General features: G+C 39.2%; 1 protein-coding gene across 1 annotated transcript in view; it reads left to right on the top strand.

Annotated features, from left to right (window-relative positions):
* Positions 1 to 20,907, top strand: part of LOC145978170 (uncharacterized) — a 99,148-nt gene that overhangs the window by 36,278 nt on the left and 41,963 nt on the right. The window contains exons 7-8 of the mRNA XM_083110609.1: positions 12,864 to 13,091; positions 15,923 to 16,051. Of these exons, the coding sequence (XP_082966735.1) occupies positions 12,864 to 13,091; positions 15,923 to 16,051 (357 nt within the window). The remainder of the gene's footprint in view (positions 1 to 12,863; positions 13,092 to 15,922; positions 16,052 to 20,907) is intronic.

Genomic DNA, 20,907 nt, shown 5'->3' with positions numbered 1-20,907 from the left:
CAAAGGCCGTGAGTTTACCAACAGTATTGTGCAGGAATATCTCAAAAAACAAAATATTTATTTTGCAACAAAGAATCCTGATATTAAACCTAGTATTGTTGAAAGATTCAACAGAACTTTAAAGGAACGCATGTGGAAGTATTTTACTAAGCAAAGAACCAGCTGTTATGTTAATGTACTCCCAAAGCTTTTGAAAGCTTATAATCATAAAATTCACTCGAGTATTAAAATGGCAACAGCAGATGTTACTCCTGAGAAGGTTTTGAAAGTATGGCACAATATGTATGACAAAAAACTCAAATCTGATTCATCTCCACTATTGTCATTGAAGATGCCATTCAAAATAGGAGATACAGTGAGAATAACAAAAACCAAAAAACGCTTTGACAAAGGTTACATGGAAAATTGGACAAGAGAAATATTTGTGGTGGAACGTATTTTGAAAATAAATCCTCAAGTGTATGAATTAAAAGATCTACAAGGACATAAAATCGATGGAACATTTTATACGGAAGAGTTGCAACTGGTCCGCTTACCGGATATGCATGAAATTGATAAAATCCTTGCGACCAAAGGTAAAGGAGCCAGTAAAAAGTTGTTAGTTCATTGGAAAGGTTACTCCAGATTATTTGACAGTTGGATTAGCGAATCGTTTTTGGAGTCAAAAAAAGAGAGAGAGAGGCATAAATTTTTGTAGATATTCTCATCAGTGGTTCAAATAACCTTTATAACACATTATGAGAAAAGCAAACGCTTTCTACATTACTTTGCCTAGTAACAGTTCCATGAAATATTTCCCCAAGTAATACTCTAACTAATTACAGCACAAAGCTTCAGAACCGTGTGGAGTTGGACACCAACAAATGGGAGATGGCATTGGTAGAAGTGCATTATCCTTATTCAATACTAAACGTTACAAGATTTAACACTATATTCAATATAAATCTATGGATGATGTCAAATGGAACGAACTTCGAATATCCGAAGGCTATTACGCATCTATAAACAGCATTGTTGCAGAAATCAATAAATATTCTGAAACATTAAATTTTAGTCTCCGAAATCATCCTGCGTACAAACATGTGACTGTTGATATATCTACCAAGCAGAGAAACATAAATGTACAATTGTCACCTCAACTGGCACGGATATTAGGTTTTAAACCGACCGATGATCTATCAGAAGTAAAAATTGGACGCTCGCCTCCAAATGTTGTGAGAGAGATTCCTTCCCAGATGTATATTTACACAGATATTGTGGAATCACATATGGTGGGAGATGCTATCGCCCCTCTATTACGTATTATAAACATTAATCCTATGGAACATACTTTTGGAAGTGATGGTGTGCAAATTTTCGATTCACCACATTACATCCCAGTGCAGGAACATAATTTCGAACAAATAGAAATTGACTTAAGGGACAGCACTGGTGCACACATCCCATTCTCCTTCGGACTAGTGTGTTTGAAACTTCATTTTAGATGTTGTGGTGAAAAGCTGTGATTATGAATGACCCATATTTTCAATACTACCATCAACAAGCTGGATCTGGTGTGGGTAACATATATTACGGTGCTGCCTATCAAAAAGGACATGGCATTGGAAGTTTTCTTGGAGGACTTTTTCGGTCAGCTTTGCCTCTTATCAAGAAAGGAGCGAAAGCTGTAGGGAAAGAAATGTTAAAAACAGGGGTAAATGTGTTAGGTGATGTTGTAGACAAAACACCCCTAAAACAGTCACTACAATCCAGAATTTTGGATGCCAGATCAAATCTTAAAAGAAAAGCTGAAACAAAGCTAAAGGAAATGATTGGTTCAGGTTATCAGGGGCATAAACATTTCAAAAGGAATCACTCTGCTTCGGGACAGCGAACTGGAAGGACCGCTCAGAGAAAGAAGAGATCCAGTGCCAATACAAACACCAAGAAAACAACCAAACGCAACCGTAAAAAATTTCAAATAACGTCAGATATTTTTGATTAGATATGGCGCTAATTAGGGAGAAATCATGTGAGTGTTTTAAAAGTGAATTGGATATTTTCTTGGTAAAACCTACTCAGACAAGCATCTTAGAACACCACACCATCGGATACAAACCTGTTAGTTCTCTGGCAGATAATGCCCCCACCGAGTTTGTAATACCTAGACATGGTGATGATTATATGGATTTAGCACACACAATGTTGAATATAGATGCCAGAATTGTAAAAGCGAATGGTCAGTTATTGCTACCCACAGATAAAACAATTGGGCCTGTGAATGATTTTCTCAATGCAATGTTCAGCGAAGTACAAATCTACTTAAATAACAAACTCATCTCGTTTCCATCTCACATGCACCCATACAGGTCTTATTTTGAAAAAGCACTGAACTATGACATATCTGCAAAATCATCTCATCTCCAAAGTGCATTGTGGTACAAGGATACAGCAGGCGCTTTTAATAACGTTTCGGAAGACAACAAAGGCTTTACAAAACGTTACCAACTAACAAAACAGAGTAAAACATTTGATATGTTTGGTTACTTGCATTCTGATATTTTCAATCAAGAGAAATTTTTGATCAATGGAGTGGAAATGCGAATAAAACTGATTTCTTCGAAAAACTCTTTCTGCTTGATGGGATTAGATGACAGTGAAGGCAAAGTGGAAATTCTGGATGCTACACTATATGTGAGAAAAGTATCGGTCAGTTCATCCATCAAACTTAGTCACAATCGCATACTGCAAAAACATACAGCAAAATACCCTCTAACAAGAGTACAACTTAAAGCTGTAACTATTCCAAAAGATATTGTTTCAAAAACAATTGACAATGTGATACTTGGACGTCTTCCGAAACGATTAGTTGTGGGGTTTGTTACCAACGATGCATTCAACGGCACTCTGTCGCAGTGGCGATGCTACATAAAGGGCAACTAGGGCACTGCCCCACAACAATTTTAACATAAAAAGTTCATCTGAAGAGACGATCGGTATATACGCGTAAATATTTTTTTTTCCCTCAACCCCTACGTTACTGCAACCAGACTTACAGGGTATGCACCCTGTGCGAGGTTAATATACGTATTTCTCCGTCCTGTTGGAGAGAGTTCAATCTCGGCTCTGCCCCGGAGACGTGACGTCACTGACTGATCCAAACATTTACAGCATCGGCAAGGGACGGTCCCCTCACAATGGAAAAGCGCGAAATTCGTAGCCGTCTCTGGGCAGGGAACGAGGTGCCCTGCCCATTCATGTTTGCCTCATTCGCCGTTCAGTGTTTCCAACGCTTGGCAGGCAGTTCATTCGTTCTTCCAGCCTGCAGCAATAAGATAGAAAAAAATCCCTCGAATGCTTTTCTTCGCGCTTGTTCCGGCGACCTGAAAAGTTGACAACACTTTTTATTGCACAAACTAGTCCCTCGTATTTTTAAAAAGATCCTTCTTTCTTCCCATTGTAATACGGATTTGGATTTGAGTTAGTGTGTGAGTTTGCGTTGCGTTTCGTCTGTGCGTATTGGTCGCTTATGAAATAATTAGTTTTTCGCGATTTTATAGTTACTGTACGTGTTTATTTATTTGTGTAATTGTGTCTGTGTTCCAGCAACTTGACATGCAGAATATCTTCGTAAGTATAAACGAACTTTTTGGGGGTACATGGCCATTGTAAAATGTTGTAACTGAACTTAACGCTGCATCATCTTCCTAGTTAGTCATTGATATTAGTGGATACTTGGTGAATATGACATTGAATCATGTAGAAACTTTAATATCTACGCCTTTCAATTCATTGACAATGGAAGAGAAACTGCAGTGTAACATTTTCCTAATCATTCCAGTATCAGTGACGTGCACTGAGGAGTAGCTAGTCTAGCAGAGATAGATCAATCAATCTCAAATCTCTAATTATTTTCAAATCACAATATTTATTCTTTTGTTGAAGCCACAGTTCATATGCAACACTTTTTTTCACGCGCTTCTCGTCCCTCGGTGCGTTCAGCGGCCTAGCTCGCTCTTTCTCTGCCTCACAGTTCCACGTAGAAACGGGTTTTCGAAGGGAATGGGAAGATTTCTGCCTGTACCTCCCTTGGCCCCTCGCCCCCGCTCCAATGGTTGAAAGCCCGTGCTTTCAGGTCCTCCAGTCTATCTCCTATAGGACAGATAGGGGATTGGATTCCCTTCGCTTCCTTTGTAAATCCTCTCTAAGGGGAAATTTTTCTGCAGTACTTCTATTCTCTGTATTTACACTACTTTTTACACGTTGTAAAATATGGGATGATGTACTTTTATTATTTATGCAATTGGAACGTCTTACGTGCAGACAAAAATGTTACGCTATGCTTTTTTTTAAATATGGAATATATAATGATTAATTAACAAATATTTGCTCACGCTCTCTCTTGCTCTCGTTTTAGTAGTGTTTAATTTAAATATACTAATCTCTTGGCCTCCAATAAAAAAAATGGATAAGCTAAACAATCATAAATACGGATGTACTTATTTGGGCAAGTGAACGTGCGTTCTAATTCTTGTTGTTGGTTTCGTTTATTTTACTTCGCTTTTCTGCCACATTTGGTTATCGCGAAAATGAGGATGAGTGATGATATGATGAAACTGATGAACGGACCTCACAAACAACAATTCAGGCTAGAATTCATGACGAGCGTGCATTCTTGTTCTTATGTGTTCTACTCTGTCTGCAGTGAATTATGAAAAAATTAGAAATGAAAAATGTATCCCAGAACTCAAAAAGCCAAATGATTATCATTGAAGAAAGTAGAAAAAAGGTATGTTTATAGGTGTGTTTTATTACCCATCACTTTTTCTAGCTGTATTGATTTAATCGGAATAAGTAGCTAAGAGCTTGGAAAGTCGTGAGGGACAATCATGAACAGAGAATTCTAGGCTCCTGATTTCACAGTGCCCTGCAGATGCACTGGGAAGAAAATATTTGTATTTTCTTCTCTCATCCATCGCTTTACCTAATTTCTGCCACGACGATGAACGTTGATTAAATTAAACTGGTGAAGATTGGTTGCAAAAAAAGCACTCATGCAAAGGCCAGGACTTGAGCCCGGATCCTTCAGTAACGAGATCGTGAGATGGGGAAATTAGGGAAATCAAGCAATGCAAAATTTTTGAAAAAAAACGTTAATCATATATAAAGATGGTATTTCAAAAATTCAATTGAAAATTACTACTCAGGAAAAATGCAGTTTGCTTTACCGATACCCACGTATCCGAATGGTTAGCGCCTTCCTCACATGTTTGTTGTCGGCCGACCTCTGCGGAGGAGTGCAAGTGGTCCCGGATCTGTACCCGATGGAGGTATATAGTGGTTCGGATCCCACATTAAAATATAGTTCTAGTCCCGATTAGCCTTTCTGTGTATAAAATGGACTTAAAACGTCAAATCAACCAACCGGGGGGGGGGGGGGAGTGGTTACCACAACGCGCTACAACACCAGGAGTTCCGGGTTCGAACCCCTACCTGGACATGGGTGTTCTTTGTGTTTGTCCCTTCATTAATTTTGTCGTATCATCTTCGCGATTAACCAAATGTGTCAAAAAAGCGAATCAAATCAAATCATTCATTGATTTATTGTTTGATTTGGTTTATTTTACTTCGCTTTCCGCCATTTTTGGCTAATCGCGAAGACGATACGATATAATTGATGAAGGGACACACAAAGATCACCCATTGTCAAGCCGAGATTCAAACCCGGCATCTCTGGCTCAGTAGTCAAATCAAATCGTTTTTGATTTTCGAAAGTGGGTGGAAGTTATGTGTACAATTTTTTGTACTCATTCCTAACTTTGCAATTTTTCCTGTATTTGACGTTCTTCTTTTAGGAATACTGGGCCCTAAAGGGGGGGGGGGTTATGACCCGTTGGGCACGCCACTCATTGCTACCCCAAGTGTCGACGTCACCGCACGTCACTGTCCAGTATCTACCCAAAGTTTAGTTACTGCAAGCGTATAGGGTTCCGACGTCAATATTCGAGTTTTTTTTTTATTCATGTAATTTGTTCCATACGTTGCTGATTTTTCGTATTCCTACGTAGTGAGTATTTAATGCTCTTTGGAGAGATATCTTGATCAGAATGTTAATTTTATTCCAAATTGTTCAAACAATTTACTTACTCCATATCAAGGAACTCCCCTCAAAAACCTTAAAGAGGAATATAGAGGTAAACTGACCCCCTCCCCACCCAAAAGAAAAATGTGCCCTGCCTGACTGAAAAGGCACGCGCCGCCCCTGCTCTGTCTACAAACCCATTCAATTTTCAACATTTCAATTACAACTTCTTTACTTTATATGTTGATGGAGTCCAAATTCCCGGCAAACCACTTCAACCAGACTTTGAAAACAACAAGTACATAACAGCATATCACACATTATTCTCTGGAACAGGGATACACTATATGGATGAAGGAAACAATATATCGCGTGAGGAATACCCCCAGGGATACGCATTACTTGTTTTCGATATAACACCAGACGCAGCTGCAAGTGCCATATCCCACTGCAGTCTTCAACGGCAAGGGGCTGTTAGCTTGGAAGTCCACTTCAAATCGGCTTTGGAATCTACTGTGACTTGTGTTATCTACTCTGAATTTGACGCTCTCATGGAAATTAATAATCAAAGAGATATTCATCTGGATTAATTGTATAACAAGGTGAGTTGCACAATATTACTATTTAGTGTCCAGCAATGCTGTCGACTTTAAATTTGCTTCACGGGTTAATATCAAATAGAGCCTTTGACAATCATCATGTTGGGGTTTTCGCAGCTAATGAATTACCTGTACATGTGGAACTACCAGCAGCGTTGATTGTAAATACAGATCCCAAAGATAGCCCCGGGAAGCACTGGGTAGCAATTTACATAGACAGTAACTCCCGGGGGGAATTTTTTGATAGTTACGGAAAACCTCCACATGTGCATAACCATTTGCGATTTTTGGAAAATAACTCTAAATTCTATACGTACAACACTCATCAGATACAAAGTTACGGGTCTGTGTACTGTGGGCATTACTGTTTTCTGTATTTATTCCATAGAGCCTCTGGTAAACCCATGCATAAATTTCAAATTTTATTCCCAGTACCGATAAAAAACGACAATATTATAACAACTTATTTGCTGACTCGTAAATTAAATTTATAATACTCGGTACGTATACTAGAAAATATTGACAGTAAATACTGTTTGAAATTTTATACAAGTTACATATAGTCCTAATAGTATATTAATAATTTTGTAGCGTTACAGTTTACAACAGCTTACTTATAATATTTATCTTGTTTTGTGTCTTTACAGAACAATGACGCAATATCCAGAGATGGGATCTTTCAATGCTAGATTGTCCTCTTTCAGAAACTGGCAATCAAAAGAATTCCCGTTTGTAGAAGCTCTGTCCGAAGCAGGATTATTTTACATTCAAAAAGAGGATAAAACAGTATGCTTCAAATGTGGTGGAGGATTATACCGATGGAAATACAGAAACAATCCAATACTAGAACATCGTCGATATTTTCCATTTTGCCCCCTGTCTATAAACCTAATTTCAGATCGACAATGCGGTTGATGCTTTAATTAAATTAATTAATATTTGTTATCCAATATTTCCTCAATATGACGTTTATGATATTCTGCTGATTTTTCTTTCACCATTGATCTTTGTAACGCCCCGCCCCCTCCACCTTTTTTGTCCAGCACATGCTTGGTTTGCTACGCGCGCATGCGTCTCAAAAACACACCCACGCATGTCTTCAAATGTATATCTGCACGCTGCGACATGCAGTATCTCGCAGTTCTTAGTCATGGAATCCTCTATTTCGATGCCGCTGAAAAAAAGATTTCAACCGTACACTAATTTCAAGGGGGTTCTTCAGAAAGAGAGCGATCAGCATTTACCTGAAGAACAAAAACAAGTAACTAGTCTTATACGCCAGTCGATATTATTTGATCACGTCTACTATTTGAATGCTTCGAAAACAAAGGTTATCTCAATCGGACTTTCCTCTCATCTGGATTTCCAACCTGTGGTCAGGCTACACAGAAGCGGGGCGGCCGGTGTTGAACTACAGTTGCAGGAGTGGCACGCTCTTCAGGAATTGTTTCCAGTAATCGACAATTACATCGCTATTCCAGGTGAGCAGCCTCGTGTTTCCTACCCACTAAGTGAGCAACATGAATTGCTGATAACCACACTGTACAATCGCCGTCAGATCATTATAAGGAAGAAACCAGCTTACGGTTCCCTGGAGATAGTGTTCATCGCAGAAAGTTCGTGGCGGAACTTTATGAACATATTTGTGTGCATCGAGCATGCGAAAGTTATGTGTGAAACAGTGTCGCCGTATCTGAAATCATATTTTGGAAACTGTGTGGAATCTTGCATTCTCGACCTTCGCGAACAATGTTTCGGTTGCACAGATATTTCCCCTGTCCATGCATGTAATAAGGAGAAGTTTGTGCTTTCCCATCTACATGGATGTACAAAACCTGAGCCTTTGTCTATACAAAACATCGACGGAAAAAGACTTTCCAAAGAAGTGTTTGTTTTTTGCGAGAACATGCTTGTGGAAAAAATAGTGAAACATTTTAATTCAGTGGTTGCAGCAGAAAATGGATATGATAGTGACACAATTCCTTATGTGGGTGAGTGAACAAACTTGAAGAATAAAAACTTGTTAAATAACATGCTGATAAACTGGTGACACAATATAAACATTTTACATATGTATGTGTGTGTGTGTGTGTGTGTGTGTGTGTGTGCGGCTCTTTTGAATTTTGTAAATATTGGTAATAAACAGGGATAAAATATATGTCTTGGTTTTTTTCACTTATCACCCTTTTAAAAATCCTCATGGTTTATATTTTTACTGGTAACAATCGTTAATAACAACATTAATAATTAACTATATAATGAAAAAGTGTGCATTGTGGACTTGTCGGAGATAAAGCATGAGAGATTTTCTTCACACTGGTAAGAATCTGTGTTAATAACAACATTAATAATTAACTATACAATAAAAAAAATTGTGTATTGTGGACTTGTCGGAGATAAAGCATGAGAGCTTTTCTGCACAGCGCTGGACACGCAAAAGCAAGTATCTTTATTTTCATTCTATTTCTAACAGTGATTCGCTATTTTTTCTTGTCACTATAAAAAAACTAATTCATTTTTTCTTTTATCACATCTGTCGCCATTTTGCTTGTTTTTGTTTAATTCCTCTTTATGCATTGAGGTTAATCGAAACGTAACTTTAGACTTTTACATGGAATTGAAACATAGAATGTTGCCTCCTTTGATTGAATCGAACCTGTGACTCCTCTTTGATCACAAAACAATAGTGACGGCCATCTTGCTTATTTTACCTACTCTTTATGCATTTAAGATAATCGTTACTGGGGCCCCACACGGCAAAACAACAGATTCTAATTTATTCACATTTATTTTTTTTTTATTTTAAAAACAACATCATTATCAGCCAATTTGACCTTGTGAATCGAACCCGGGGACCTTTTCATTACAGCATAAACATCCTTGCACAAAAAGCTAATCGGAACTTTTAAACAAATACAATTGAATATCCAATTTTCACCAACATTGGGAATCGAACCCCCAACCACTTGGTTAAAACATCTCGCTGAATAAAAAACACCCCCCGCGCCGCGCCGCCCCACCCCGCCCCGTACCGCGCCCCGGTCGCCACCGCCGCCGCCGCTAAACACAAAACGCGGCCGCCATTTTGATTTTATTGAAATACTATTTATGCACAGATGGACTAATCGGGACCTATAATGGCGGGACAAAACAATTGGCCTCATTTAACTACCTAGAAAATCCAACCCGCGACCTCTTCATTACCAGGCGACAACATTAACCACTAACCCAACTCGATTTTCGAACTCAACCATTTTGTTGCCTTTATTTACACACAGGCTAATCGAGACCATTCAATATTGACATCGTCGCCTTGTAATCAAAGGGTCCCAGGTTCGATACTCGGTGGAGGCACATAGTGGTCCGAATCACCACTTTTCAACTGTAGCTCCAATCCTGATTAGTTTTGCCGTGCATAAAACGGACTTAAAAAACTAACTCAATCTATCAATCAATCAATATTGACTCTACCAGGAATCGAACCCTCGACGCCTCTTGTTTTACAGAGCAATAACCTTAGCCGCTAAGCTTTCGGGGGGTACAGCACCTTCGGCGCCATCTTTAAATCATTTCTTCATGTCTTTCCATCATACGCAATGGTTGCGCGCGCATTTCCTCCACACACACACACACAAACATATGCACGTGTTAGGTTAGCATACATCAAGAAACAACGTGACAAATCCATTGACCCCCTCCCCTCACCGCTTCCGATGTCTTCAACGTGATCAGAAACGTTCTGCTGACTCAACAATAAAACCGCTCGTGGCCCGCTACGACCGGATGTAACAACACCAGTCGCATCAAATTTTTGCTGACGCGTAGGAACGAAGTGCTGCCTCTCTACTAGTCTTTCTTCTCCGAGGAATACTCAATTTCCTGCAAAATGACTTCGCGTCTGTATCGATTACATCATACTTTTTTCTCTTGTTTCTTGTAGCAGATGGAAGGAAGTCTTGACGTTTCTTTTGCATTTGTTGAAGGTTGATGTTTTGATGTTGGCAGCCTGGAGAGACTGACTTTGCGTGTCAAAGACAAGGACGCTCGCAGAATTTTTCTCAGATGGGCAGCAATGTTCAAAGTGAGGGGGATTTTGGGGATGCTATCCCCAGTTAAGAATATTCTCATAAAGCATCCTCCAAAAGGATATTTTGCATAGGCATCCCCAAAGCACTGCAATTTCTCCATGTTGATCCATACAAGCATCCCCCACCTTTCCCTAAACTGGGTAAGAATCCCCCCCCTTTCCTCCCTAGGAATTTTCACTTCGAACACTGTGAGCAGAGTAAGGTTTTATACGTATATTGCCCTGCAATAATAAAAACTGATCTTTGACCTTTTATTATTATACAAATCATAAAATTGAAATTGAATTGAAAATACCTTGGCGTTGTTGTCAAGTTCACACATGAGTCCACTATTTAGAAAGTGGATTCGCCTTGCTTCTTTTCCGTAAACATCTATCTCTTTGTTGATGTACAGTTTTTTTGGTTTTTTGTGCTTTTTCACGATTCACAGATATCAGACAGAGACCATTTAATTTGCTCTTTCATGGCACCTCTCATCCATGTTTTCACGCTATAATTTCATCATTGGAATTTTATAAAGGTTTTCCTAATCAGGGAGGGCAAGTGCCTCCTCTGGCCCCACTCTGCGGGCGCTCTTGTGTAAAGATCTCAAGATGTTTTCCCGCTTGAAAAATTCTTACGATTCTAATTCCTTTGAGGCTTCACCTTGCGGTTCTTGTGGTTTAGGCCGGTTAGAGTTATAGCTGTTAGTGATTTCAGAACATATAAGTTGCGCATCTTCCTGGTAAGGACAAGGTCGTGGTCAGGAAACGCGAGGCCCTGTGTTCTGTGTGAGGTCATCATATCATCTCTAATCCTCATCGTCGCGATTAGCCAAAGATGGGAAAAAAGCGACACTAAGTAACAAAAATCAATTAATCAAGGAAACCGGAGGCCTTTAGTGAAAATATTGATAAATTGAATTTCTCGTAGAAATTCTTTGAACAACAAGTTATTGAAAATGCATAATTTTTCACATTGTCTCTCTCTATATATGTGTGAGCGTGTGCGAATAAAGTAATATAAGTCATCCGTTTCTCAACTAGTTGCTATTAAGATTACATTTCATTCAGTGGTGCACAACTAATTTAAACCTAATTATATATTTGTCAACAATCGTAGAGATAATCGAACAATCACTCTTTATGATTGTCATAATTTCTTTATTAATATTTAATTTCAAAATTACATGTTAATGAACGCATAAAGTTTTTTAAAAAAATTAGAAATGCATTTACCAGTAAAGTTTACCGAGCCGTGGCTTCACGAAGGTTGAGGACCACTGCTGTATAGAACATAAAGGCAAACAACTTTTCTTTATTTTTTTAATTTTAAGGCTTAGCATTAAGAGGATATAGTGCGGGGACAAAAATGGGGGCAAGTGCCCCGACACCCCTATTAACTATATTTTTATTAAAATTAGTAAATTAGAAATTATTTTTACGTGGGCAGGTAAAGTAATGGTATAAGAATAGGATATACGTAATATCACTCATTCTCTAGCTTATGTCTAGTTAAAATCACTAAAATCTCTCAAAAAACAGTCACCCTGCCAAAGGAATTAGTGTCGATTTTTTAATGGATTATTTCTTCAATACAAAATGGTTACTAGGTACAGCTGGTGAAAAGAAAAGTTCCTGATCATTATTTTTGCTTATTATTATTACCAGTAGTAGACATAAATTTTCATAAGCACTGTGAGCACAAAGCTGACAATCTAATCCACTCAATGAATCAACTTCACAATACACAATAGCAGTGGCGGCGATTAGGGGGTGAAGGGGGCAGTTGACCCCCACTTTTTGTCACTTTTGCTCCCGCTCTATGCTAAACCTTATCCACGAGGGAAAGTAAACTGTCTTTGCCCCCCAGATTTGGCAACTTGCCCCCCTAGTTTTGGAACCCAATCGCCGCCACTGCACAACAGTAAACATGTAATTTAGTGATTTAATAATGGACGAGGTATGTGTTTCGGGGGGGGGGTCCAGACCCCTTGGAACCACTTTTAAATACGCCATTGATTTGCAACAAAATTTGTAATAACTGAAAGATACTACCCTTTCTATTGTTAGCTTCGCCATTTTCAAACTCTCCGTATCGTACTTTCAAAACGAAGTGTCGTCCTCTTAATTCCAGGTAGGAGAGCACCACAACAAGAAACTGGAGCCTGTCATCCGACACCTGACGGACGTCGATGAGGTTGGCACCGAAGTGGCCCTGAACTATACGTTCCCCCTGTCGTCTCTGCTTCCGGAGGACTTGGACCACTTCTACAAGTACGAAGGCTCCCTCACCACTCCCCCCTGCACGGAGGTGGTCACGTGGGTCGTCTTCCCCGATGCCATTCCCATATCCTTCCACCAGGTGAATGCCAAAACTTTTATGTAATTTTCATGCATATGCCAGTTGTGTTATGCCTATATTACAAAACGCCATTGGTCTATATAACAAAAGAGAGTAGTTCAGTTTGTGTCCAAGAGGAGAGAAGCTACTACAGCGCTCGACGGATTTTTTTCTTAACGGCAGGAGGAACAGTTTGTGTTTTCAAGCCACATTCGAGGACCCTAAACTGCTCCTTCCCCACCGACCTTTCTCCTAGAGCTGGCGAAAGAGAGGCCTGTGCGCTCTTACGCTTATGGTAACATTATTTTACTTGATCTCTTGGCAATACCAAATTTTCGAAGGCGTAGAAGAAACAAGAACGGAAAGAGGACACGTTGAAGGTTTGCCTTGTCGTAGGGAAAAATCGAAAACTCCCATTTGTTTAGCCGTAGTTGTTGAGTTTTATCGTCATAAGGAATGAATGGAATCTGAGAATTCTTATCATATTTTTCAAACATCGTTTCCAGCTTAATCAACTTGAAAAATCACTTCTACTTGCAACATGGGGAGAAATTCATACTCTCTTGTATAGTCAGGCTTCTTTTAAGCAGTAGGGAGCCCATTCCGACCATATTGAAATAAATTACACTTGGTCACTAGAAAACGACGGTACCAAGTATCTGAGATTTAGCATCATGCTCCAGTAGCCGAGAAGGTTCTTTATAACCTGTGGCATGGGCCTCAAAATTTTTTCCATGGATGGCAAACGAGGTATATCCCCACAATAGTGTTGTTCCATGAAAAAGTCATTCAGTTTGAAGTTATCATTCTCTTCCAACTCCCTTATAATAACTGACATTACTGTGACTGAAATTAATTTATACGTGTAAAATCGATTCTTATAGATTGGCATTCATTTTCAAAGGGGAAAAGAAGAAGGGGAGGTAGAGAAACAAAGTTAGAAAGAGACATAGAAAGATTGAGAAAAAGAGGGAGGTAGAGAAACAGGTTTTCAAACATGTATTCTGGCATTGCAGTGTTGCCACCTGTTCGGCAGGAAAAAGTAGTTGCCATATGTGTGCTTTGAATGTGTGTGAGTATGGGGTGGAATGTGAATTCTTGTGAAAATCTCTCAAATTCTGCACACTATCTTCCCCTGAAGATAATTGCTTTCGAATTTCTAGAATAACGAATTCACATTTCCAAGAAATTTCCGACATGCATTTCATGCATTTTGCTTTAATTTTAGTACTACTACATCGAAGATATTTCGGGGGATTGAACACTCAACCTCCCCCCTCGGCACACGTCTTTTAAAAAAGTTAAGGCAAATCTCTGAATCAGTCGTTTTGTACAATGCCACGCTTTCCTAGTGCAACTAACAACGACCTCGGCAGCAGGAAAGAAACATGGGCTGGGAAATGCGAGGCCTATTCCATGCTTATCGGATCGTAACGAAGGGATTTAATAATGAGAAATGCCTTCGTCATTTCATTCAAATCCAGGTGTTGAATTTCTATTCAGAAATCGCACAGCCTTAATCCTCTTTGGTGTTACAGGCCATGCTTTCCAATTGAAATGAGGCCTTCAGATTTCCTCTTAAAATACTTTCAGTGCTGGCATTGGAAAAGGATTTTCTGTAAATGTGTCGATAGAGAAAAGTAATATCTGTCAGCGTAGCTATCCTCTAATCTTTCACTTTATTTTCAAATGGTCAACCTTCGTGGTCTAGCGATTAAGGTGATGCGGGTTCGAATCCCGTGTCGAAAAGGTCCTTCTTCGTCTATCTTCATGTCCTTCATGGACATTAAGTTTGAACTTGGTAAAATAAATTTGGTCAACAGTTGTAGGTGCTACTATTTGTATATCTCTTTTGTGTATGAGTTTGGGTTTACTTAGAATGTAAATATACTAGCCTAAGACATCACTAGTTTTCCAACCAGATGTGTTTATTTCGCTTCCAAGCACTTCCTCTTGCATAGTGACAAAACTTAAGAAAGTTTTAAGAATTTTAAGTATCTTCGAAAGTATGAAAATATTAGTTAAAATATTCCAAGTAATCGTTCAACTTACACATTGGAAATTGGTGTATTAGCAGACCTTCTGGTTTGTATGGACGTAGATGTCTGTTTCATGTAAGGAAGACAATTTTGCAGAAAACTGACAGTAATCTTGACTAAGCGATAATACTTGACGCGACCATACAGGTCACAAATTAACATTCCATGACGTAATTTCAGGATTGTCACATTATCTCATGTAATAATACCGCAATTTGCTTCTTTATACATCATTTTTGTCCAGAATACACTTCGACCGACGTTACTAGTTTTTTAAAGGTATAATTCGTGAAATTAATTAGTTTTTATTTCTCCTTAACGAAAGTAAAAACTTTAATAATTAATTTTACATATGAGTGCATGAAAATTGCGCTGTACAAATTACATGGTAAATTAAATCCGCTGACTGTACGTTGTTGGTGTTGCCGTGAGTTTTAAGTCCAATTTTATGCACAGATAATCTAATTGGGGATGGGCTTACAGTTTAAAGTTAAATCCGAACCACTGTGTGCCTCCATCGGATATCGAACCCGGGACCCCTTGATTACCAAGGTGAGCCCGTTGGCTGTTCATCTCCCAACCTTCATTAAGTGGCTCTCTCCCCCATGTCCCCCCGCTTTCGGGGCCCCACTAAGCACGCACTTTAAATGATGAGCTCACTAAAGGTACATATCGTCGCGATTGTCCTTAAACGGAAGAAAAGCGACGGGAAGTAACAAAGGTACTGTAAGAATGCATGAAACTTCTTTTCTAAATGCCTGTACGAAACTAATCTGGAGACAAACAATTACAGATTTTTTTTTCCTTTTCCAGATGCACAAATTCCGAAAACTGGCGTCAGCTGGTTGGCCATTCAAAGACACTTTCCGCCAGGTTCAGCCAATGGGAGACAGGAAAGTTTTTGTCAGAAAATTCATCAACGGTCGTCACGTGTTGGTCGCTTGAGTGGGCCTCAGAGCTACGTTTTTGCTTTTAGTCGTTAGAGTGCTGAAAGGAGCCAAGGAATGGTACAAATACCACACGTCGTGATCAGAGCTTCTGATTGGACAGTGAGCGAGAAGATACGTTGAGAGAACCTAGCATCTATGAAGTGAGAACTGTGAACAATGAATTTTGACTCTACAGGATTTGGTCCGACTAAATTTTACAGTAGAAGGTAGATCCTAGGAGTGTTTAGGTTCTTCATGGCATTCGGTAGAAGTGAAACTTCTCTACGTTTGCACTCCGTGTTGTCGAGACGAGAAAAATGTATCAAAATATTTTAATAAAGATAATAGTAATACAAGAACGTTCAGAAAGCATAAATGCATGTGGATTCCTATGGAACATAACTTAGGTTTTCCCTTTTCAAGTATCTCACATGTCAATTGTTAATATCAAACTCAAACGCCATGTGCACAGTGGTATGCATAAGTATTACCAAGCAAATTGTCCATCACTATGTTCGTTCGCTTTGTTGTGCACAATGAGAGCTTCGAGGATTGAAACAAAAATCCAAACGACCTCTGCAGCAGCATAAGTAAAAATCCATTCCTTATAAACATGTAGGATGCAAGAGAAAATTTAATGTAAGTAGTAATGGACAATTTGTCGTGCACCACGCTGTATGTAAAATGTACATTTCATGTTTCAACTCTTGAAAGTGGAATAAATAAAACTTGTGCAACCTTCAACACGAGCTTAAGACAATTGCAATTAATGCAAAACTGGGGACAATTGTAATTAGTTCATGGATAACTTCCTTTTAAAATTTGCAGGTAAGGACAATTGTGACCAATTTGACTTGCCCTGGGTGGTGACAAACTTTAATCCCACCACTCCCCACCATTCATGAAACTTTGTCAACTGACCTAAAATTAAGAACATTCCTATGGATATGTACTTAATAGCCAATTGCATGTGCAATTTTACGATCTATTCCCAACATATAAATATTATAATTAATATTAATGATACCACCAATTCACGATAAACTTTCCAGGATTACGATACTACCCTCCAAATCAATTGAAATGAATTATAGTATCAACAATTATCTTACTAACCTGAACTAGAACTCGTCAAGTAGAACTATAAAAGTACATGTTTGAACTATTATAGGCCTATATTTTATATGCTCCCTACTTTCCCGTGTCATATTATTCTGAGATAAATTAACTAAAAATTATTCCAACCCGCTACCCTATTAAATAAATACGATTGACGATCGTAAAGCTTGCACCAGTTAATATGCAACTTAAGAATAAAATCCTTAAATTCGGGCAAAAACTCCCCCCCCCCCACGCGCGTAGTTGTAACGTCGTCGCTATGAAATGAAGAGGATCCGGGTTTGATACCCAGTGGAGGCACATAGTGGCCCGGATCCCACTTTAAACTACAGATTCAGTCGCAATTAGCCTATCTGTGCATAAAAGTGAACTTATAACTCAAACAAACAATGGGCAGTACACGATATCTTGATTTGGCAACACTGAATGATCGATGTATAAAAACGTCTTTGTATGCACTTTGAGGACAAAATTCAACTCAGTCATTCTCTAGACATGGAAGGTCGGCTGTTCGATTTTCCACGATGCACAGCGTGCTTGTGCAGAGGGTGGGGTCAGGCAGGCTCCAAGCAAACTGAAAAATTAATTATCGGTCGTTCGAATCACAGGATAGTCGTGATTCTTCAGGAACATCAGGGCGGTTCACATGCAAAGCTTCACTTTAAGTGACGGACACTGCAAACAGGTGACCAGGTGCATAGAGCTGGAAAACAAGTTGCTTCATTGCACAGCTTGGGAGTAACGGGAGCAACGCATACGCAACTCTATCGGTACTTGGGTCCGTTGGCGGATTTAGCGGAGGGGACACGGGGGCATATTATTATAACGAACAAAATAAATGTTTCACCAATCATTTTCTATATAGTAAAAGAAAAAATAAAGTCTAGCACAAATGAATTGATCGGGAATAGACTTACTGAACACTTATAATAAGTATACCCCGGAAATCGAATCCGGGACTTTGTTTATACTTGTTCCATTCCAGGATGAAATCTTTAACACATTTGACAAGATAGAAATGTTATACAAAAATTATACAATTGTTCTACAGTTACAGTTTTACAAATTAAAATAAAACATTATAATATATGCAGTGTTATATAATTACAAAGTGTAAGACTAACAAGGGAGGTTATCTAAGTGTCCCCCTCCGATTTGCATGAAACTTGGCAGGTGTATAGAGGGGCCCAAAGGAAGAAATAGGTGTTTCGGCTAAAAAACAGTTCTAGGGGACAACTCCTCTCAAATGTCAAAATGAGGACAAATTGAAATGGGCATTTGACCCCTGTGTCCCCCTCCGATTTTCATGAAACTTGGCAGGTGTATAGAGGGGTCCAAAGGAAGACATACGTGTTTCTTTTTGCTTTGGCTGCCAAATTACACCTGCCAAGTTTCATGGAAATCGGAGGGGAACACTTAGATAACCTTCCTTGTAAGTGTATTAATTACAAATCGCGCACACGCACACACACTATACTATATATATATATATATATGTATATATATATATATATGTGTGTGTGTGTGTGTGTGTGTGTATGTGTGTGTGTGTGTGTGTGTGTGTGTGTGTGTGTGTATATATGTCTGTATGTATGTATGTATGTATGTATATTAGCAGGTAACAATATGTTATAAACACATTCTTACTTTCCAAAGAAGCGCTCATGTGGGATGGCCAAACGGAACCGGATCCGAAAAATTTTAGGATCCGGAACCAACCGGATCTGGCCATCCCTAGTGCTAACCTCTCAGCCACGGAAGTCGTCACCATCAAACACAGATTGTGTGTATTCAGTCTCCGTGACGGAGTGGTGAGCGCAGCACGCTACACAAGGGGAATCGGGTTCGAATCCTGGCCTAAGCATGGGTATTCTTTGTGAATGTTCTTTCATCACTCATCCTCATGTTCGCGATTAGGCAAAAGTGGCAGAAAAGCGACGCTAAATAACAAAAATATAATAACACACTGTGTTTAATGTATGGACGTATCAAGTGTATGGTTAAACGGTATAATGAACTCTGCACAGCTGTAACACTGTCATCTAAAATAAGCCAATAATAAGTAAATAATTTCTGAACATAACTAAGGAAAAATATTAGTGAGGCAGTGATGTGGCAACACTGCCGACGTCCCCCTTGAAGAGTGTCGTGTGAAAAAGTGATGAGTGGGCTTCGAAAGGAACACAGCCTGAAGGCCACGGGTCCTTCTTTCTAATTTCGCCACATCAAATATTTAAGTATGTCAGGAAAAGGAACGATCTCGTAAAGGAAGAAAAAAGCAAATAAAAAGGAAGAGACACGGAATACCAATAATCAATGAAGCGAGTTGCTCCATCTTCGTCCACATTCTTGTATTATGATGTCTCGCTGTGAAGACGAGAAGCTGAAATATTCAAGTGTCGTGTACTGTGGCGATAATCAGACCAACACAGAGGAAGGGGTGACCTAAAGAAGGGTCCTCAAAGGCTGATTTCATAGCAGAGTCATTAGGGAACCCTTGTTCTAACCATTGGAGAATTTAGCGGGAGAAACAGGGGCATGTGCCCCCACACCAAATCCATAACTAACAATTATGAAAAGTGACGACATCGAGCAACACAAAATAGAGTCTTTCAACCAGATTATTTTTCAGACTGTCAAAGAATGAAAATAAACATTTTAGCACAAATAGTCTAATCGGTACTGGATCTATTTGAAACTCAAAAATGACGTCACTGAAAATCGAAGCCGAGACATCTTAATTACAAGTAGACAATGTTATTTATCTTTCTCTTTTAATATACGAATAGCGTTAATGCTTCCCTACCACCACCACTCTGTATAGAGTTTCCAGCATGCTAGATTTTTTACGTAAAGAAATCTAACGAGAAATTTAATTTAACGAGTTTTCACCTGGCTCCACAGAATCAAAAATCAAGAGATATACATACCTAGGTATGTAAGTGCCCGTACACATATAATCTGCTACAAATTACAACGATTTTCTTGTGAGAAAACACCAAAACTGGTTAGAGATCGGTTAGTTATTTGAACTCTCCAGCCTAACTATTGCCTATTTGGAGGGAAGCAGGAAAAGGTTTGTTAAGATCTTGCCTTGACTCATTCTCATCCAACAGGTTGGTAGGTGCCAGGTCTTGTCCCGAGTTGATATCTTCCTGGAGAAGAGGTCTGCTCTAAAAAGGTTTATTAAACGATTTTCTTGTGGCATATTTGAGGTGAGCGTGGGTTGGCGTTGCTACGGCTGCATAATTTAATGTTCCATCACAGCAGTTGTTTTTTTTCCCTACGTCATCCTCAGTGTAACACGTTTCCTCACACTTGTAGACAAACGTCGGCCCCATTTGCAAAACAGAAACACGGCTCGTTACGCAAAAGGCGGTCGTTTACGAAGAGATGCGTCCCTCGGCCTTGAGAGTCAGGGGACGCATTGACAAGGGTCATTAGTGGAGGAGAGATCCACACCTCACGGTGCAGTGGTAACTGATGCGTGATCAAACAAAGAGCTTCCAAATCGCCTGATTGGGAAACTGGCGGCCGAGGTGTTTACAAGAAACGCAAACGAAAACTCGGAAATAAACTATGGTCGTTTATCAAATAACTTGAAGGTAACTGAGTCCTCGTCTTCTTACGAAGCTCTCAAGGCTCCAGGAATAGTTTCGCGGTGGATGTGAAGGTTCTCCTCACAGCCACAATTAATCCGAATTTGTAAAATTTGCTTTGTAGGCCAATCCAATGGTTACGTGAAAACAA

Source organism: Lepisma saccharinum, chromosome 24 (assembly GCF_977018435.1).
Source record: "Lepisma saccharinum chromosome 24, izLepSacc3.1, whole genome shotgun sequence".
NCBI classification, from domain to species: domain Eukaryota; kingdom Metazoa; phylum Arthropoda; class Insecta; order Zygentoma; family Lepismatidae; genus Lepisma; species Lepisma saccharinum.
The sequence above is the reverse complement of the archived record's forward strand: the minus strand, read 5'-3'. Positions and strand labels throughout refer to the sequence as shown.